The sequence below is a fragment of the Thermobia domestica genome, chromosome 6, assembly GCF_964235325.1.
Source record: "Thermobia domestica chromosome 6, izTheDome1.hap1.1, whole genome shotgun sequence".
NCBI classification, from domain to species: domain Eukaryota; kingdom Metazoa; phylum Arthropoda; class Insecta; order Zygentoma; family Lepismatidae; genus Thermobia; species Thermobia domestica.
In genome coordinates, this window is record NC_137459.1 from 52,406,123 (window position 1) to 52,429,275 (window position 23,153).

At 37.5% G+C, this 23,153-nt stretch overlaps 1 protein-coding gene across 1 annotated transcript; it reads left to right on the forward strand.

Moving 5' to 3' along the window:
* The first annotated feature begins 832 nt into the window (after positions 1-832).
* On the forward strand, positions 833-22,034 carry LOC145687663 (uncharacterized). The gene is made up of 2 exons (XM_081761124.1): positions 833-1,252; positions 21,084-22,034. Exons 1-2 carry the CDS (start codon positions 1,132-1,134, stop codon positions 21,683-21,685), a joined length of 723 nt encoding a protein of 240 aa, XP_081617250.1. The 5' UTR covers positions 833-1,131; the 3' UTR covers positions 21,686-22,034.
* The last annotated feature ends 1,119 nt before the right edge of the window (positions 22,035-23,153 follow it).

Genomic DNA, 23,153 nt, shown 5'->3' on the forward strand with positions numbered 1-23,153 from the left:
TAATTTGAGCACTTTAAAAAATCGAAAAATTTCATGTTCAAATCTTATTATAAAAATGTTCTTGTTATACTATATTATTATCAATGTTGTGATTATTGTCAGCATGTTTTCTTGCATCAATTTGTTGATTGGTTTTTAAGCAAATAGAAAAAAAAAAAAAACTGCTTAGGTGTACGGTACTGGGGCAAGCTCCCCTAATTAGTGTTTCATTCGTTTTCATTCATCCCCTGAGAAATTTGCATTTTGGGGCTTAACACCTTTCTGCTTTCTGGGGGCGATGTGGTAGAGCCGGACCCGCACTTTATTGTCAATACACGTTTTCAAAACGAGACAGTTATATCTATCTATATCTATCATATATATATATATATATATATATATATATATATATATATATATGCAATCTTACTCGCAGTTCTAGATGGTAAATAATTTAGACTGTAATAAGAACTATATTGGCCAGAGAAAATAGCATTTGCTTGATGTAGTTCTATGCATGAAACAAAAGAAACAGAGGTGTGACCAGCTATTTTTTAAACAAGACTGTAAGTTAAATAAATTAATCCCGGCGGGAGCTTATGTGGTTCGGATTCCACGTTAATCAGTAGGTCCACGTTTCATATAGCCTCGCTGCTGAACGGAACGTTAAAATCAAAATCTAATCTTAAATAAATTAATGAAAGGAAAAAGAAAGAAAGAAAACTGAAGAAAAAACTTTGAAACGATTATCAATTTTGTGTTTCAAAAATCAAAAGGAGTGTTCTGGCACTATTCCGTTAATCTACATTTACATTTTTATTGTTTTTAGGATTAAGAAACTATAACAACTTTCTTAGTGGTGTTTATGCTTTGATACGAGAAGGTCGTCTGCTTTTTGTGTTCGTCCTGAGACAGACATTGCGTGAAACGCAGGCAGGATAGAATACCCTCTATTATACGTGAAGATCACCAATTAAATTTAAAAGACTTACAGTTCGATCGAAAGGATTTTGACAACGTAAACTGTCCAACACGGAAAGCATTTCTGCTTGGATACTTGCTCCTACAACAAGACACACTACCAGTGTAAATATCAACAGTCAAAATGTTACCTTCGTTGTCGAATATTTACTTCAACTGCCTGTTCTTATTATGGAAAACAGAAGAAAATACACCAAATGGGGAGTTCGCTTTCTGTTTACTTGCTCAGAAGAGTGTCGAGAAGGAGACGAGTGTCAGCGATGCAGTCACGTGCTCCCTTGGAACACAACAGGTGAGTTTCTTGTTATTGCTGTGATCACGTCATGTGATTGTATAGTCAAACAGAATTAGTTCATAAAAGTAGTCTCTAATCCCGTTTCATTTGGATCAGTACTCGCCACTCATCGGCCGAACACTGTAACCAAGGTTGGAACATAAATGGGTGAACGAACCATTTACATTTGCATCTCTCATTCGGGACCAGTGACGATGCCAGCTTTAATTTCTTGGGGGGAAGGTGTGGCAAGCAGAGTGCAGGGACATTATGGGGACAGCTAGTTTTTCTATACAAAAAAACAATACATTTATGTTACTTAGTGGCAGATCTAGCCCGGGGTCAGAGGGCAGGCATCCAGTTTTTTGGGTGACAAAAAAAAATTTAAGCTATTATTTATATATTTTTGAAAGTATGATATAAATATCGTAGTCTGGGTTCTGGCTTGCCCCACTAGTTTTCAGCTTCTAGATCCACCACTGATGTTACTTGACCTATATTACAATACATATCTGCGGGGAGCGTAGGTGCGGACTATACCAAGGGGGCACACACGCCCTTGTCCCCTCTAGTGTCAATATGGTTAGGGACAAATATGGAAAATGTACATGCATAATTTCATTAATTCAAAGTGACAGTCATATGAAAAGTGGCCTGCATATGAAGGAAATGTATTTAAAACTGCTCCATTCTCAAAATTTGCCACAGAAACGATGCTAATACTCTCGACATTTTCATTTTTTTTAAAAAAATCAAACATTCTCTACGCTGCATTTCGTTATGGAGCCTGAAGCATTTAAAGTATTTTTCAGTAGTAGAATGAGGCAATTTTGTTGCTGTAGTGATTCCAATTTTTCTCTCTACCCTTCTCTATTGTAAAACAAAAAAGAAAAAAAGAAAGAAAGAAAAGAAAAGAAAAGAAAAAAAGTACTTTCAGACTTCCATCTTCAATTAGAACCACAACTTTCCGATATTATTTAAATCAAATCACTGGGACGGAATTCCGATTACTTTTGGATGATTGAACAGCGTGTGACGTATGTTTGGATACTCGGCAACATATGCGAATGTAATGCGCTTGCGCAACTCCAACTGACATGCTCTTTCTGTAGTAGCATGACCTAAGCCAATGTTTCTCAAAGTGTGGGTCGCGACCCACTGGGTGAATCGCGAGAAGTTTTTCCTTTTAATTATGAAAATGTTATGTTGAAGCAGAAACATGTTGTGAAGTACTATATTCAGAAAATGAAAATTGGAAGCGTTTGTTAATTAGGTGAAGAGTAAGTGGTTACTCAGAATCCTGCCATGTTGTACAGTCAATGGAGATGCTGGGTTAGGATGGAAGGAGAATGGGTGAGTCAAAATCTGTCACGGGGTAGGGCATTGCGTCGGGAGTGGTGTCACCTTTCTATGGGAGGGGCCGCGGTGGCTCAGTGGTAGAGCGTTCACTTCTGGTGCTAGGGGTCCCGGGTTCGATCCCGGCCCCCGCCAAGTGAACTTTGTGGTGGACAAACACCGTGTGCGTGGGTTTTCTCGGGGTTCTCCCGTTTTCTCCCACTTTCTTCATTCCACCATTTTTCATTCATTACTCATCATCACCGTCTCCTTTAGCCTAACCGGCATAATCGTGGGACGTAAAACTCAAAGATTTCATTTCATTTTTTCTTTCTATGGGAACACTTTTAATAGTCTTTGCGATCTGACATAGTTATTGAGAAAGAATGTCAATATGTATTTCAATAATAGTAGATGGGCCACAAAATAGTTTTTATTATTTAATGTGGGTCACAGTAATAAGAAGTTTGAGAACCACTGACTTAAGCGATTATAACATAAAGTCACTGATAAGTCAGCGCATTTAGCAATAATTAATACCAGTGGCGGGTCTTGCGGAAGTCATATCGGTAACAAAATTCTATCGCTAGAAGAAAGCTGCTTAAAGAATGATTAGGTTAGGAAGTCTTTCTCGCCTCAGCTTGTAGCAATATAATTTTAGTTGTTACCGATATGATTTCCCTCAACAGCTGCCACTGTTTAAAACAGTGTTTTTGAAAGCTCTCTATTACTTCTCTAACCGCAAATCGGATATAGTATACATGAAGCTGCATCAGTTCCCGAAGAAGCAGGACGCTCATACTTTTAGGGATTATTCATTGAGTATGTATGAACTTACAAAGGGGGTAACAAAGCGACTTTTATTTACTTATCGACTAATACGAAATTAAAAAAGAACGTACCTGTACTTTATATCTGCATTTGTAGTGCCCTTGCACTTTATCTATGACTGCGTGTGGGGGGCGGGGGGAATTTAATGCATATCGCATGTCTTGTGCACATGGATATTTCTTACTATTGCACTACGTAGAAACTTTATGGTATTTCATGTAGAAGTGGTAATTGAACACAGAAGAAACGCAGATCAGGGGGTTCTCATGTATACTATTACCATACAATATAGTATGCATATACATTTTCCATCTCAAAATATGTTTGATAGCATTTCACGCGCCCAAGGTCAAGAGCTTCAGAAGACACATCAAGATAGGTGAAGTATTGGTTGTGGCTTGCGTAATTGCCGTCCAGCTAGGCCAGCGTTTCCCAACCGGTGTGCCGCGAAGAAATCGAAACAAAATTATTAATTGTATAGCAAGAAAATTGCGACAGGAAAAAATGTATATTTTTGTATTTCACATTACTATGAATTTCTACCATGGAAAAAATTACTGTAATTGTAATATATTATTCTACATATATTACTGTGTAGCAGACAATGTTTCGGCTCGTACACATTTCCACGGTTAGCTGCTATGTTACGCTTCAATTGAGAGCCATACTAACACCGAGAAATGAAAGCTCCTGTACGGTACGCGTCAAGCGAACGTTCGTAGAACACTCATTCGCACGTGAATGACAGAACAACACTTTGTTCAACAGGTGTGTTTTGACTTCGACGCATCGCAAGCTGTGTGATTGCAATAATATGCACCTGGTTTTGGTTAAAACAGCAAAGTTAACCCTTTGGGGATCCTATGGTACAATTTGTACCATATGCACTTTTCATGGTACATTGCATTATTTCTCTTCTATTTGAGCTTTTTCGTCCGGGTTTTTTCTGTTTTCAAAGTGCAGAGACCTTGTAGAAGACATTACGTATGGTTTCAGACTGTCCTGCGTCCAGACATAGGAGGTGATGACGTCATAAGTCAAACATTTATTTTCTCATTTTCTAAGCCTATGTTCAATATTTTTTGGCGGGCTTATTTTTCTACCTAGAAGATTGAAATTTTGCACAAACATTCAGTCCACCGAGTAGTATTTACCAGATTTTTTGTTCTGATGTCAGTGCTAAAACAGAGTGGGAACCAGAGGGGAAAAGGGGTAAAAATAGGGATTTCTTACCTCCAAAATCCTGTTTCTCGTCATTTTCCCGCCTCGCATACATGATAGGACCAGGCGAGTCATACCGTCTGAAAGGCCGTTCCATTGTGAAGAGAATGACGGTAGAATTATTATTCTAGGGTAATTAGGGACGTCTCAGGGATTTTTTGAAAAATATACATCTAAATAGGGAAATATGGGGCATTGTCGGTATATATATTTTTTGGCGGGCTTATTTTTGAACGTAGAAGATTGAAATTTTGCACAAACATTCATTCTACCGAGTACTATTTACCAGATTTATTGTTCCGATGTCAGTGCTAAAACAGGGGGAACCAGAGGGGCAAAGGGGTAAAAATAGGGATTTTTTACCCCAAAAATCCCGTATTTCGTCACTTTCCCGCCAAAAAAACATGATAGGACAACGTGAGTCATACCGTCTGAAAGGCCGTTCCATTCTGAAGAAAACGACGGTCGAATTATTATTCTAGATTAATTACGGCCGTCTCAGTGAATTTTTATCCAAATATACTTCTGTATAGGGTAAAAGTGGGGCATGGTAGGGAAATTTTTCTGGCGGGCCTATTTTTTCACGTAGAAGATTGAAATTTTGCACAAACATTCAGTCCACCGAGTAGTATTTACCAGAAGTTTTTTCCGATTTCTGCGTAAAAACAGGGGGGTCCAGAGGGGCAAAAGTTGAAAAAAGGGAAATTTTGTCCCCAAAAAATCCCTTTTTTCAGGAATTTCCCGCCTTAGATACATGATGGAGACATATGAATGGTACCGCCTGAAAGACAGTTCTATTCTGAACAGAATGATTGGCGGATTATAGTCCTAGGGTAATTAGGGATGTCTCAGGAATTTTTTTCCCTGAGATCATAGTGTTTTATGGTACTTTGGGGCACTGTGGGAATTTTTGATAAAAATTCTCCCGCCCTTACTATTCAAGATAGAAACTTGAAATTTGGTACACACATTCAGTATACCAAGTACTATTTCTCAGATTTTTTTTAGATGGCTACGATCACACAGGGAAGGTCCAGGGGGGGGCCAAAGTTCGAGAAAAAAAATTCCCTCCGAAATTTTCACTTTGACATTTTTTTGCCGCTTCTGGTATATGGTATGAGCACGCAAGTGGTACCACTTGAAAGCCAGCTCTATTCTGAAAAGAATGAGGTATGAACCATGATCCTAGGATAAATAGTGACGATGCAGTAGCTGCTTGACTGAAAGTCTAAAAAATAGCCCAAAAAGCCAGGATCCCAAAAGGGTTAAAAGTACAGAACATTCGTTCGTTCGTTCGTTATTTAGGGATCTTCGTTCTTAAGGAAAGGCTGGATACAGTTTTCGAAAAAGAAAATAGTATTTTTTTAAAAATCCGGGTCCTATATTTCATTGCAATTGTTTTCTATTTTAAAATTAGAATAAAATGTAAGTGAATTAGCGTAGGTGAAAACCAGTGATCGAGCTTTCATCTTTGTGAGAAGGAGATCAGTAATCACAGAAAAAAAATACTATGGTATTTTATATTTGCAAATAATAATAATAATATCTATGAGTGTGCCGCGAGAATTCAAGTTAGCCCCGTAGTGTGCCGTAAGTTTAAAAAGGTTGGGAAACGCTGAGCTAGGCTATACGAAGTACTACCCAAAATATCCGAAAATGTCATTGTAAACGTAAGAAAACTATACTTACGTCCTAATGTCCTCCGACACCTTCAAAGTTGTGCCCTCCGGCATGTATGTAACGATTCCAGGACTCCTTGAAGTCCGTAGGGTGAAGGGTATTCAGGACCCGTTGCGATTCCACTTGCATATATTAAATGGAGTCAAAACATCGCCCTTAGTTAACGAATGATAGGAATTGACAAAACAAGTCTTTTCATGTGCGATTGAGGTGAATGCTTTAATACTTCTGGATGCAATCCTCGTTGAATACTTTGGTTTGACTTCCTTCAGATTTTCTGGCGAATAATGATATTAAGAAAATTAGGTTATTGACCGGAGTGTGTAGACAATTGTCTATAGTGTTGCCAGACGAGACAGAACCCTTTTAGACGAGACACGAGACGAGACAGACTACTTGTCCCGTCTCGAAGACGAGACGGGACGTCTCGTGAAATGTCTCGTCTCGTCTCGTGTCTCGAAAATGAAAACGCTGGCGGGAATGGCCAAGATTGAAATTGCCAGTGGTCATATAGACTGCAAAAGGAAAATCCCCTTTGTGAGAAAACATGTTGAAAAGCCTTCATAGGAAAGTGTCCTCTGTCTATTGAATGAAACAATCGTAATACATGAGCTTCCAGGAATATCATCCTTAATGTCTTGTCCCCAATTCCCCTTGCTGTAAACTGAGGAATTCTCATTTTTTTCATTTCTGGCTGGAATGATGGTAAACAAAATCAAAGACAGGGAAGATTTTTACAAGGTCAAGAAACCGTACTACCACCACCATCTATTCAATTTGAAAACTGATTAAGGTCTACACTCATTACAGGCTGTAGTTGAAAGTTCTGGCTGAGATGGCGGAAGAGAACAGAACAGACTACACTTGTCTTTACTCTCTGGTGGCGGTATTCTTTTTGCTGTATGAACCGAAAACGGCAATTGAAGTATGTCATCTTGCAACTAAAATTTTGTCTTCTCTCTCTCTCTCTCTCACACACACACATACACACACACACACACACACACACACACACACACATACACATAGAAACACACTTTTACCATTTTACCAATCGCTCGCTTATTATACAGCAGTTATGTTGTAAAATTCACCTCTTCGTTTGGAAAGAAAGCAAAGATATTATCGACGAACCCTTCAAATTGTTTGCTTTCAGCAAATTTATGATACTAATAATAACACTTTTGTGTGAAGAGGTTTTGCAGGGGGACCTTCGTTTTGTTACGCGGAAATGTTTGATCTGACCAGAGTGCGAAATTGCCCTCTGCTTCCATGTTGAGAGGAGGGGAATACTTCCCTTTCCTAGTGAATAATATTCATTAGCACCTGAATTATCTTCAGAAATGGTTTCTTGCAGAGTGTAAAGAACATTTGATATAATATTCATGGAACTCCGTTGAAAGCAGAAAATATCATGAGAATGATCAAAATTCGAACATTGAAGAACATAATTAACAGAAAAGAAATAGGATACCCAAACCATATTTTAAAACCTGCTATAAAATGTATATCCTATATTTTTACTAATTCCGTACTCCCATGAAAGTATCCTGGGGAGGATATTCTCTGCAATTTTTTCAGACTGAAATCCTTTTATCCCGTACGATTTCCCCCCTGACACAATACGAAAAAACAAATGCTGTTAAAATCCATACACATGACCCTTCCGGGACTCAACCCGGGGCCTTCAAGCCGACGGTCTATCGCCGCAGACCGCTCGCCTTGGTATGAAGATGTACGTTGTATGATTGCGAATAGATCACGACAATATAAGAAACTTTAATCCAAAATGGCCACATAAAAATCAACTTTTTTTAGACCACTAGCTAATCTGGGTGTACTGTCATGAGTTTGTTACACAAACGAGGCAACCACCACATAGTAGCACACACCCCGCGGTTATGGGAACAGATTTGAACCATGGAGGTGAAGACTGGCCCCAAGCATTCTTTCGTCCGATGTGTCGTTCAGCACCCATTACTATGGCACTTTAAGTAGAGCTTACTGTGCAGTAACATATAAAATTTCAATCAAATACTTTCCATTACTCAATAAAATTTTTTGGTTCCGAGCTTTTTTTAATAAAAAAAATTAATTGCAACAAATCTAAACATGCTAAAATGGAAAGTAGTTTTTGGATTGGTATGGGTTAACACTGTGAAACCTAAAGGCTGGAATATACGAAATCAAAGTGTACACACATCTCTCTCTCTCTCTCTATCTATCTATCTATCTATCTATCTATCTATATATATATATATATATATATATATATATCTTTCCATCTCTCTCTCTCTCTCTCTCTCTCTCTCTCTATATATATATATATATATATACTATAAAGCAAGTGGGCTGATAGTATACGATAGTGTCGGGGATGGTGACACCTTTACATCGAACTTTGCTTGTCGTGTAAACATTATTTGACATTAGTGTATTCATCTTCGACATACCTATGAGCAATTTACTGTATATTCGTGTATTGAAACTGGTGAAACAAATTTCAGTTTCAGGATGAAAAAAAAAAAAAAAAAACAGGGTCGAGAAGCCTCAGACAAATAACAGCAGAGATACATTATATTATCTTGTAAACTATTTGTCCTTGCCTTGTGAGCTTATTTGAATTTATTTTTAAGACCTTTAGGCAACTTTGGCCGAATGGATGATGATGGAAAATGGAAAATTAGTGAAATAAAGAAAGTGGCAGGATACTAGACAACTTCGAGAAAACACACACATTCGAAAAATGAAATGAAATCTTTGAGTTTTACGTCCCACGGTTATGCCGGTTAGGCTAAAGGAGACAGTGATGATGAGTAATGAATGAAATGGTGGAATGAAGAAAGTGGGAGGAAACGGGAGGGAGAACCCCGAGAAAACCCACGCACACGGTGTTTGTCCACCACAAAGTACACTTGGCGGGGGCTGGGATCGAACCGGAAACCCCAAGCACCAGAGGTGAGCGCTCTACCACTGAGCCACCGCGGTCCCCACACACATTCAATCTTTGTCCACCACAAAGCTCACATGGCACTAACCGAGATCGAACCGACTACCACATACACCAGAGGTGAAGGCTTCACGGTGTAGGTATCGGACATTTCTTGTCTTGTGTGTTCTGGGTAATACTTGTAACTTAGTTGTATCTTGATTAGCATGGTGCAGCCTGCTATATTTTACTTTCGTTCCCATGGTATGCTGCTATATTTTTTACGAGACGAGACAAAACGAGACAAATGAGACGGGACAGAACCTCTTGAGACGAGACACGAGACGGGACGAGCAATTTTTTCCGAGACGAGACAAGCTTTGTACGAGACGAGACAGCCTGAAGTCTCGTCTCGTCTCGTGGCAACACTAATTGTCTATGTGCACTCGCTATAGATAATTGTAATAAAATTATCATTCAACACGAACATAATTTGGAAGTTCTGAATATTGAGTTATATTGATAAATTATCTCTTTCATTTTTTTGGGAGCACTGTGACTCAGTGGTACAGTGCTTACCTCTGGTGCGTGGGGTCCTTGGTTCGATCGCCGGTGAAGTAAGTTTGTGGTAGGCAACATCGTGTCCGTGAGGTTTCATGGGGTACTTCCGTTTCCTCTTACATTTTTATTTCACTAATTATTTCATCATCTAGTGGCGTATTTAGAGGACTAACGGCCTAAGCCCCTCGAAATAAATTTGTTAGTTTTGTGTGTGTGTGTTTTCCACGCGCACAACAATAATCCTTACCATTTCTAAGAATTTCATTGACGTTCCATTTTCTTATGTTTTGTTCAGAAATAATACTGTATTTGTTAAATTTCATTCCACGTAAGAACTTAGTTCGTTTTTTCTTTCTTTTGTCCATTCTACTATTCTATTTCTCTTTCTTAGTTGTTGCTTTCTTTCGTTTCTCCTATCATACTTTCGACCGTTGTTGGTTGTGATTCAATTCGGCCGTCGTTATTAATACCAAAATTAAGAGGAGCTGATAAGCGAAACTGCTGTTCCACACTAATTTGCACGGATATCAACATAACGAGATTTTAGTTTTTATATCAAAGGAATATTTACATCGTTTAGTTATAAAGAAAGGTAAATGTTTGAACGAAAGAAAATCAAGAGGGGGAACAACTAGCTCGGAAAATCAAGAGGATGTTTCATTTTTTCTTCTATGAATAGAAAAAAGTTAGATTCACTCCTAAAGTTTTGTATCATATCACGTAAGTTTCTCCAGTCTGCAATTCTTGTCATTAAAACTTCAATTAATGCATACATTAAAATATACGAGTATTTATTATTTAATTCTCGAACCCAGGTGGGCAATGCATCCCTGCTTCCCCGTGTTGTGCATAGCCCCCCGAAACAAAATCCTAAATACGCCACTGCCATTAACTTACCTAAGTCATCCATCTCCCTTAGCCTAAAGGGATAAACGTGGGAAGTTAAGTTGAAAGATTTTATTTGTCTCTCTCTTTAGTGAATCCTCATATATACGAGGAACATACTGAAAGTCGTGAGCAACATGTTTTCACAACCGTAATATTTATTTGTAAGTGAAACCAAGCATATCATCTCAATCTACAGACCTTTCTTTCTTTCTGTCCAGACGTTGACGCTGTTTGTTGCTAGCACTTGACCACAGGCAGGATTTCCAAAATTGCTTGCAGCGATGTTTCGTTTCTACAGCGTGCTGTGATTGAATTCCTTGTTAAAGAGAATCAATCTGCTTCTGAAATTCACCGCAGACTGCAGCATGCCTATGAAGATGTGTGCATGGATGCCAGCAGTGTTAGGAGGTGGGTGAAACATTTTAAGGATGGAAACACGAGTATCAAAGATGAGCCTCGCAGCGGGCGCCCTCGAACTGCCACCACGGAACGCAACAAGCTAAGGGTTGATGAGCTGATTAGGGGAGATACAGATATCACTGAATCCATTTCCATTTCCACCCCGTGTATCTGCGAAACAACTTCGAATATGAGAAAACGTAAAAATACGTCGTTATTATTGTGAGGGGCTTGAATTTCAAGCTATAAAAGGTCCATCCTAGACATCCCAAATAGGGGTACGGGTGTAAATATCTCTACACTCCAGTAGTACTTATCCCTTTTTCTGATGTCGATATTTTCGCAACTCTTTATTCCCACTTTTGACAACCATTTCGTAAAATATTGCTCTCATGGCAATACAGTATAACAGTAAAATTGGCCTCAGTTTCCCAAACTAGGGGCAACATGCACAGTAGCAGTCTCCACCCAATATCTCATCATTTTTCTCGTTTTACAAACATATTTACGATACTTATACGTTGCCTACAAATCACAAAAACGTAGAAGGACCACATTCACAAGGCATAGATATCTAAAAGTCATCAGAGGCCTTCACTCCGAAATTAGATTTCACCGCCAATTTACATGTCGCCAACCTAGTAAATTTAGAACTTACAGCAAAAGGTCTTTCGTCTAGCCTGTTCAAATTACTCGACCCTCTTTGCCATTTGAAATGTTCAAGTTCATCCCACTTACCCCTATATGGGGGTGTCTGGGATGGATCTTTTATATCATAAAATTCAAGCCTCTCACAGTAATGACGGACGTGTTTTTGCGTTTTCTCATATCTGCAGTCGTTTCGAAGGTACATGGGGTGGTAACGGACTTTATGGACATTCTGTATATATATGTGGCTGCCGGTGGATTGTGGTTTCAGGTGTATAAGTACGAACGATCGGAGACAGAAGATATAAACTAGACTCATTGAATAATCAGCATAACTTTAGATGCATATGCTATGTGACATGTGAAATTAAATAAAATTATGTTTATAAAAATAATGCAGAACATTTTATCCGATTAGTCACCTTATTTAATCAGTATGTCCATTCTCTTCTGCTTGATTGGAGCAAATCTGTCTAATGCATGCTGGTTGAACTCTTGTATTCTTATTATCAGGTCTTTTTCGATGGAAAGTTAAGTTTATTCGTGGCTAAGCGGTTAGCGTACACTCCTCTTACGCAGGAGACTCGGGTTCGATTCCCGGCGGAGCTCATGTGGTTTGGATTCCACGTTAATCAGTAGGTCTCGTCTCATGTAGCCTCGCTGCTGAAAGAGACGTTAAACTCAAAATCAACTCAACTCAATGGAAAGCATAACCAATTGTGATAATCTTTCTTGGGACATTCAATTTCTAGAAAGTAACAATTCTTTTCTATGAGGAAAACGTCCTTTCATCTTTTGCTGACGTCATAGTTACAATTAATATTAATTTCAGAAGCTTAGATTCACTAAATATTTTTTCTAGATTATTGCGAACAATTCATTCTAGCAAACCCAGTCCCTGATAGTGATCCAAATTCCTCTGTAACTTAAACTGGAGACAGTTCGTGGCAGAGATTAATGTTATTGAAAAAAATTGTAAATTGAACACACATTATTCACAGTTTATTTAGGAAATTTTAAAATAAATTGTGGAAATATATGTAAACAATATTGCTGCCATAAGATGTTCTGTGGAGTTAAACCGGATTTTTTTTAACACTATTCTGAATTGCCCTTTGTTTGTTTTATCTAAGCCTTAATTGCAAGTTTTTCCTCAGTGAAGAGCTGGGCATTTTTTGGAAGCTATTTACAGAAATCATGGTATGGAACTCATTCAGAACTTGTAGGTTATTTACAGAATTAGAGCACACACAATACAAGCGAATCTAATAACTAAAAACTAAAACAGCTGATTTTTAAAAAAAAGCTGATACAAAAGAGGTATATAAATCGTGAGTGTCACATATACACCAATACACACACGCACATGCGTAAAAGAAAAGCTACATTCCAAATCATCCCTCTTGGTTGTAAGCAATTCACGATGAACACTATATATTTCTACATGAGGCGAAACAATGCTTATCAATGTCAGACGTTCTCGAGAGCAAACTTTTAAAACCCGCCATATGTTGGATCAGCATGTAACAGAAGCCAAAAGTCAGAGAGCGTCAAAACAAACAGCATTGCCAGTTCTACACCCATAAATGTTTGCTGAGGGTCCAAATATTTTGAGGGGGTCCAATACGTCTATGTAATATCGAACCTGTCTTACTCTGCACACGAAAAGATAATAAGTAATTCTTAATTACTGTCACTTATATTTTTAGAAAAAAAATGATAGAACGATTAGTTTTATAAGAAAAGAAAGAGTATGCCTATATGATGAGGCGTAAAATAAAATATTTAGTCTACGTCAATCATTTCTCTGTTAAAGAAGCATACTTCGATAAAAAGTCTGTAAATGCTAGTCGAGTTTCGAAATTTTCGGAGGTCCGGACTAGATGAACTCCCCTCGTGGCTGCGCCCCTTAACATTGCTAATTAGTCAAACATTCAATGTGACGTTTCCCATCATACAGTTTTATGTGGAAAGCTTTCAAGAGTATAAAATGCATTTATTTCATAAAAGAAATATGTATATACTAAAATATTATCCACAGAGGAAGGTTTCTATATATTGACTTATTAACGTTTTGTTCACAAATTACTACACAAGAAGCCTTTATTATCTATATAAGCTAAGAATTAAATTGTAAATACGTGTTTACTTTCATTTGTTTTCTGTTCTACTACATATTTTCTTTCTTATTTTGTAATTTTGCAATCATTTAAAAAAAATGTCATTATATTGGTTTTCTTCAGTATAGTCCCGTAATTTAAAAATATAAATGCATAAAAATAAATTGCAGTAGTGACATAAAATTCAGAAATCTTATTTAGCGCGACAAACCTCCTCGTTCAGTGGAAAACGTTCCACGTTGCGGAAGCACTGCAACGACCAGAACATTTAGCTGCTGAAATAGGGAAAAGGAGATCTAACATTCGCTCCAATTGCCGCACTGTAGAAATCTGGTCGTTGTATGCTCGCTGCAACGCAATATTAATTAGAGACTCTGTGACGGATTCTTTTTCGCTTTTTAAAACGGATTAATGGATTCTACAGTTATAGAAGTAAAACATATGTTACTTAATATATATATGGGAGTATTAGAAAGTATTTTTTCCGTTCTTTATTACTACTGCTAATAATATTTTTTCTTGAAATACTTTAGTCGTTGCTCGACGCTGCAACACTAACATTATCCGCCACTGGAAGTAACTATACGTACGCACGTATTACCTAACACATTACCAAATAAGTTGTTGACAATCCAATATAAAGTTATGTCTTTTAAATGAAATTACCTAAAGTTTATTTCATAATTGGAATCAACAATAAAAACTAAGACAAAAAAGATAGCACTCGCAGATCAGTGTTGCAAACTGTTCGAAATGAAATGAAATCTTTAAGTTTTAAGTCCCACAGTTATGCTGGTTAGGCTAAAGGGGACGGTGATTATGAGAAATTAATGAAATGGTGGAATAAAGAAAGTGGGAGTTAACGGGAGAACCCCTAGAAAACCCACGAGCACGGTGTCTGTCCACCACAAGGTCCACACGGCGCGAGCTGGGATCGAACCAGGGATCCCAAGCACCGGAGGTTGCAAACTGTTCGAGAAATATAGTTAAATATGTCTTAAATTGTAATGCCTTTTGTGCACACAGGGAGTGAGGTACTAACTATTTGTGCACATTAAACTAAATACTGTCAAGAACTGTTTAAGTTGATTCCAAGTTTAGAAGGTTCAGTTAAGCAGTGTTTCCACAGCAGAAGAGGGAAAAGCTAAATTTCGAAATGACGCAGTAACTCGGAAAAGATCACTAGTACATTATGGTTTAAAATTTATAGAGTAGTCGGTATATCATAAGGAGCACTGTCGTGTTTATATGAGATTCATAACTCAAATACTTACGAAATATTTGGTATCTTGCCAAAGCTGAAAATGGGAGGAAACGACAGCTTCTCCCGATGACAACGCTGTCTCAAAATTTCGTGTTTCCTTTCAGCGTTAGACAAATCTTGAAAAATTGTTTAAGCGAAGTAGAAACATTGAGGAATAGACATACGAGAAATTAAATCCTTTTAAGTTCTTGAAACGACTAATCAAGTGTAATTTTGTGGTTATTAATGGTTCTTGATCACATAAAATACAGGCCAGGGATGCCCACAAGGGGGGTCTATGACGCAAACTGCGTCATTGAAATATTTGGGTCTGTTAAAAATCTATAAAAAATATGTTTGAAGGGGGGGGGGTGTAAAAATTAATCGAAAAGAATATTTTATATTCATGAAAGAACACCTACAGATAACACAATGCATAATTTTTTTCTTCTGTCCTTTATACTACGATACTGACCATTTTGGTTAATGGTTGAAACGGTTTTAAGGTTTTCGCTTGCATTCCTTACCTGAAAATCATCTTGTCTACGCCACTTCAATCTGCACTTTTTCTGAACTTTGTTACATTAGGGGATATTTACGATTTTTTGTTTTTAAATTAGCTGATAGTTTAATTTCGATGTTGAAAGCCCTGTTAATTAAGTAACTAATCATCCAGCTTTAGCTTGAAGTTCACGTGTGTTTTGTCCAGAGTTTGGAATATGGAAAGTGGTATTTAGATAGCAGATCCTTGACCAGTCATTACTCTTGTCCATGTTTAACCAGAGTCATCAATCCTCTATGGTTAAAGCGTTTGATTTATATTTTATATGCGTTAAAATTCGTTGCATCAGACCAGATTGATATTTGAATTAGTCGGTTATAGTAGCTCTTTTATGTAACAGCATTTTAAATGTTCTATAGTGACAACTTCCACGTATCAGTAGCCTCAGATAAGATATTTGTTAGCCTGGGCCGCTATCTTGAAACTGTTTCAGGATTTCTTTTTTACTTTTGGCATACTGTAGTTGAGCCTGAATTTTAGCCAATGTTCTTTGGATTTTGCTTGCTGAGAACTGTTTGTGGTTCTCAGGAAGAATTTTGTATTTGAACTTAAAATTATGGATAGTAGAACAGACGGTTTGGCAAGAGAAAGTGTTTGTATATACATAGCATTTAAATTTGAATTGTCATAATTATACGATCAGGCTGGGAGGGGGGTAAGTCAGACAGTTGGGGGGAATGCGTCATGAACATAAGGGGGGTGGGCACCACTGGTACAGGCAACCAAGAAAGTTCGTGCGGTTTTTTACACCTGCCGGTATTTTTCGTGGGGTAGTAATCATTTCTGCCGCCAGGGGTACCTGTATGTGACAGTTTCTGAAAGCTGAGTCATTGGCACGTCGGCTAACGTAGATAACAGGTCGCATTCGACAGTTCGAGATCAAGTATTTGCAGTGAACCATGTCTGTGTCGAACGCAGTAATCAGGGCTTATTTACTGTATGCGTTCAAGTTGGGCACAAAAGGTGCGGAAGCAGCAAGAAAAATATGTGCAGCGTTTGGAGAAGGTACAACTAATGAACGGACAGCTCAAAAGTGGTTTCAGACCTTTTCGGCCGGCGAATGGACACTTGAAGGCAAACCTCGATCGGGCAGACCAAAATCTCCCGATTTGGACCAACTCAAGGCAGCAATTGAAGAGGATTCAGGTCAAACGTGTCAAGAACTCGCTCAACGATTTGAGGTAAGCGACGAAACCATTCGTGTGCACTTGCATGAGCTTAGAAAATCGTGGAAACTGAGTAAGTGGGTCCCTCACGTGCTGACTGCTGCGAACCGTCTCCAACGACTGAACATTTGCTCTTCCTTGCTGACTAGAAACACCAACTGTCTAATTGTTAACCGCATCTTGACATGTGATGAAAAGTGGGTAATGTATGATAACAAAAAACGCTCGTACCATTGGCTATCGTCAAATAACTCTATGCCTTTATGTGCATAACCTGCTCTGCATCAGCGGAAGGTGATGCTGTGTGTATGGTGGACTACTGCTGGGATTGTGCATTATGAGTTCTTGGAAAGTGGTAAAACCATAACCAAAGAGGTGTACTCAGCACAATTGCAAAAAGTAGCCGAACAGTTTGCAAAAAACAACCTGCACTAGTGAATAGGAAGGGTGTTCTTGTCCACCAAGACAACGGTAGACCTCATATAGCAAAGATGACTCTGGAGGTGATTTCTTCTCTCGGCTTTGAACTTCTGCTACATCCAGCGTATTCACCAAACATTACTCTTTCAAATTTCCATCTTTTCTTTTCTATGGACAACCATATACGCAATCGAAAATCCAGAACTCGAGAAGAGATTGAAAACGCGGTGGCGCAGTTTTTTGAGTCCCAACATAAAGATTTCTTCAAAAATGGCATCTACACTCTTGTAAAACGATGGGAGAAGGTTGTAGAAGCGAATGGTGGATATTTTGCGGAATAAACATAAGGTAAATACATTTTTCTGAAACTATTTTTTGTACTGAAACCGCACGAACTTTCTTGGTTACCTGGTAATTCCGGCTTAAACTAGCTGTGACTACATTAAGGTCAAAATTGAACTTCTGGAATGCACAGTATGAGCGTAGTGAAAGAAAAATAAAAACGACGGTTGGGATTCGAACCTAAGTCCATCCATGTAGGAGTCCCTTACACTAACCATTCATCTAACAGACAATGAAGTAAGCACGCTACTTTTTAAAGCTATGGGTTCACATCCAAGTGACATTCTTATGCATATTTCCATTTATTTTTTTCCTACACTTTTACGTTTCAAAAACATGTTTACGACGAATTGTTTCATTTTTCAGTAGAGCTTTCCAAAAGGTGATTTATGTCTGAGTATTTGGCACTACTTTGTCAAACGGTTCTTTCAAATATAACTAAATTAACACAGTAGTAACAAACTTATACTGTCTTAAAACGTGTTTCTGAACAAGGGAAGTTCATTATGCACCTGCAACTAAGCTATATGAATAACTGCATAGAAGTCTCCGTGGCTGAATGTATACAGTCGTGGTTTGATAGCTAAGAGGTTCGTGGTTCTAAATCTTTTTGGAAGTTAAAGATCCTTAAAATTCTTAATTCCCCAGATTTTAATATCTTTCTCTCCTTTCGCAATCATCTGATACTCTAAAAAGAGTTCTCCATCTTAATTCGACAACTGCCTAATGTGATCATCGCAGTTCTTCTGTTTCACAAAATCACAAATTTCGTCATAATACGAATACTGTCCGATCATTTTTTCTCCAGTTCTAAATTTGCATATGTAATTCATCCTTCCCTGTCTCCATATTTGAATATCCCTCTCTCTTTCTCAATGTCGTCTGCTATGACCTCTAGGGATCAAACCTTCTACTCTTGAAACCAAATGTAAGCACTCTAGCAATGTGATATCTTAACTCTATAGGTTTCTTCTTAAAAGCAGTTTCATTTTAGATTTTTCCCGGGGGCGGGAAGAGGTGGAGATTCTCCGCCGACATAAGAGTTTCACTTTTTTAAATTATTGTATTACTATACATTTGATCAAACAAATATGTATTTATCAAGCTCGAGGCAGGGGGAATTACACCCTGCTGTCCTGTTCAAATGACGCTCCTGAAACATTTGCTTGAAATTACTGACAACAAATTAAATTAATCATTAAATAACGCTTATTTCTGTCAGTAGTTTTGAGAGCTCTGCACTCGCATTACAGACTTTGGAAATTACAAAATCTACTGTCATGATTAACAATTTCCGTAGATTTCACAAGGAGCATGTTCCTAGCTTGCAGTCTTTGAAGAAGGGAAAGAATACAAATAAAGGTGTTTATAAAGTTGTGGGAACATTTTGAGACTTTTTTTTCTTAAAATCAGACTGAAAAGGCATTTGAGGACAAACGAATGAAAGAGAGGTTTCAAAGCTATAAACCTTGTAAACCTGGTTCCTATTTCTTCCATCTGAATGGAAGGAGTATTGCTCTAGACACTGCTCACACACCGCTTAGACAAGGAGGGGCGAAGGAGGGGGCGAGTACAATTGAATACCAGAAGCAATCAATGGATCGAGATGTGTGTTTCTCAATGCAAAGGCAAATAGGCAAGAGTTTGTTATTAGTTTGAACTTTTGTAACGATTTGTAAGCCGTGAACTGAACATGGAGTCCTTGATCCGATCCCAGCTCGCGCCAAGAGATCTTTGTGGTAGACAAACACCTATGCGTGGGTTTTCTAGGGATTTTTCTGTTTCCTCCCACTTTCTTGACTCCACCATTTCGTTCATTTCTCATTATTTCCGTCTCTACCCTAGCCGGCATAACCGTAGGACAGTAAAAATTAGAGATTTCATTTTCTATAAATTTTAATCCAAAATGTACTAGTGATCCTTTCCGAGTTATTGCATCATTTCCAACCTAAACTTTTCTCTCTTCCGCTGTGGAAACACTGTTTAACTGAACCTTCTAACCTTGGAAACAATTTAAACAGTTCTTGTCGGTATTTAATTTAATGTGTAGAAATAGTTAGTACCTCCCGCCCTTTGAGCACAAAAGGCGTTACAATTTAATACATGTTTAACGATATTTCTCGAAAAGTTTGCAACACTTATCTGCGAGTGCTATCTCTTTTGTCTTTGTTTTTATGGTTGATTACAATTATGAAACAAAATTTTACGTCATTTTATTTAAAATACATAACTTTATATTGGATTGGCAACACTGTTCATCTTGGATTGACAAGACTGTTCTGTGGTAAAACTTGTTAATGTTTCATTTCATATGTACTTCTTTCGAGGCAGACATTTTAGTTAGCAATTATTAGAACGTGCTACATAGTTTTCTTACTCAGTCTGTGGGATTGTCGAATGATTGCAGCACTTGTGAAGCATTAAGGATCATATTCCAATGGACTGTACTTAGTAGAATAGTTGTACCTGACCTGATATGCTAGTTACTTATGACCAGCAGTAATATTTGTTGGAGTCGATAAGAAATCTAGCTACCCAACTGCACACCGTGGGTTTGACGTTCGGCGGAGATGAAATTTGTTATTTCGTTCTATCATCTCCAAATGCCGTTCAGAAGTTTAGACTCTGTGAAATGAGAATCTGAATGACGGGGGAAAGGCAACTGCAGCACTCTGCTGCTTCTGACCACTTCATCTCTTCTAAATGACTAGCTCAACGAAGTGTGGAGTCATAGCTTCACAACGACCCTAAGCTAAACTCACCTGTCCGGAATGGGAAAGTTTGCCTTTACCTGACACATTTGTCATAGAATATTCTGTATTATCCAGGGTTACCAGACGTCCTGGTTTACCTAAAATGTCTTTTTTTAAAAAAGAAAAATTTCCTCTCTTTTGTTTGTTCAGACAACTGCTTCAATATTTATATATGCATGTTGTTTTGAATATACGTATATTTGTAAATAATGGTTAATTTCATTACTGTTGTAGTGTTTAATTTTGAAGGAAAATCAAATCGTCCGGCTGTAAGCACGAAGGGAAGAAATTCAATATTTCCGTAATCGCTATTATAGAAGTTAATTTATGTAAGTTGCATTCTCTCGCTATGTCATCAGCAGCATCATTTCAGATTTTGCTTGTGGGGGATTTTTCACCAATCTAAGTGTAGTTTTACGTTGTTTATTTGTATATTACTATTGATTGTAAAATATGTATTTTAAACTGAGGGGAATAATTGTCTCTGTCATCAACCAATTAACATTGTTCTATGCTACTAAGTGGTTTGTTGAATTATATATATTTGTGAAGTCTAAAAGTGTCCTCTTAGGATCTGTCATTTGGTAATACTAATGTTGTCTTGGACATTTGACACTAGTACGGAATGTCCCTGGAATAGAATATAGCTAGTAACATAAGTTTCTTTGTGAATATTTTGTACAAATCTTTACTAAAAGAATTGTCAAGGCAAGTAAAATCTTACTATATATTATTTTTTTCTTTCATTTAGGTGGAAATCACATTTTAATAGAACTCGTCTTACAAGTTGCCTTGCTCATAATGGTAGCTTTTGCTCTGATTATCACGATTTACTTCCTATTTCACCGAGAGTCCAAGCGTTCAACTTCTCGTGATACTCCACTAAGAAGCTCTAGCCCGATACGAAAATCAAAGAGAAGGGAGAATGTACAATCGTATTTCCCGCCTCAAAGACCAATCAACGACTCGCCTTCACAAAACAGTCGAAATGCGCCTTCTTTGAATCCTCCTTGTAATACCTCAGTAACCGATATGGAAGAAAGCTCTTCAGATGACTTTTCAACGACTGCCCAGTATGGCAATACCTCACCAACCTCGGAAAGATATAGACATCTCCAGAGTACAGAACCTGTAGTTGCTGGAAGACCTTTCCCAGTGCAAGTTCGTGCCCACGTTAGTACGGAACCGCGACCGACGACTACGCAATCTTCTCTTGAATGGGACAACTTTTTTCCAGAACAAATATTGATGTCGAGAGGAGTCGAACGAGGAACATGCTTTCAGGATAAGTATCCCTCAAGTCCGCGCATGGGTGTACCAGCTTTACTACAGCGAAAAGAATACTGGGTTTAAGTTTTATGAACAAAAAAATTAGTAATTGACTACAACTCAATATTTTTCGGTTGCATTTTCTTTTTTACTTATGGACACAATCTAAGTACATACATTGTTCATCTTTTGTTCCATTGATTATTTATTTGTACCCTTTTGTTTATATTTGCCCAGTCATCTATCTAAATATTACAATGCTTGTAAATTTTGTTTATATTTTCTACTAAAGTTTATTTATTTATTTTTCTTAATGAAAGTAGAATACTGACTCTCATAATGTAAAATTTCTATATTGTTACTAATGGCAATAAAGTATTCTTGCGTATGGTGTTAGTTGTATAATATTTTCACGAAGGAGTTTTACGACCAATTTACCGTTCGTTAATTCAATTATCATTTCAAACTTTAATAAATGTATAACAAAATTGCTGTTACCTTTTATTGTTATATGCAGGCTTGCCAACAATATGATAATTTATCGTGATATACGATAATTTAAGCGTTAATGCTATAGATGATAATGCCCTTAAGATAATAGCTGAATATACGATAATTTTATTTCGAATGCGAAAATAAGCTGTAGATGTGTATTAAATAATTATAAAATTGGCAAATGTCAACCCTGAATCCATTTAAATTCAATTACGTTTACGAGGGAGTGAAAATATTGTTGTTAATAGTGCTAGTAAGGTAAAAAATGATACGGATAGTGATGCTGACTTGAAGTTCGAAACTGAAGATTACTGGATAAGTTTATTATATATTATTGCTGTTATTAGTAGTATTATACTTGCTTGTCACCTGCATATCGAATATACGACAACCTTTTGTAATATACGATAATTTTAAAGGCGAAAATCAACATTTTTCTTTGAGGTTGGCAATTCTGGTTACGTGTCTTTATAAAAGAATGCCTCTATATCATTTGTAATTTTTACTCGGCTATACTTGGGATAAGAAATTGTGAATGATTTTCTGACTAATCGAAGGGGCTGATCTGGTAGTGGGAACGAAAGAAGACCTGAGTGAGGTGAACCATTTCCTGAGATTTGGTGTTAGAACCCTTTGATCATAGAAGAACTTCTACCAAATTAATCATAATGGGCCTTATGCAGAGTCGTTCTGACGCGTGATTTGTACCATACTAAAGAGTTCGACTAACATATGTTTTCTGCAGTAGTCACGCTTTTAGTATGACACTCATCATACGTCAAAACGACTCTACATAAGATTGAATGAGCCTTATGTAGAGTCGTTCTGACGAGTGATTAGTGTCATATTAAAGAAATCGACTAACATATGTTTCCTGCAGTAGTCAGGTCTTTAGTATGACGCTAATTATACGTCAAAACGCCTCTGCATAAGGCCCAATATAGTTTTCATTATATCATTATTTGCCTTTGTTGAATTTGAACGAGCAAGCTTATCGATTTCTATCAGATAGGCTTATGTTAGAGTTTGTGGAAGAGTTATATTACTAACTGTAGAT

Bases quoted from the DNA above. Each gene is read 5' to 3' on its own strand.
- LOC145687663 (XM_081761124.1), top strand. From the start codon at position 1,132: ATGGAAAACAGAAGAAAATACACCAAATGGGGAGTTCGCTTTCTGTTT. The intron at 1,253-21,083 runs GTGAGTTTCTTG...TCTTTCATTTAG, and splicing joins GCTCCCTTGGAACACAACAG to GTGGAAATCACATTTTAATA.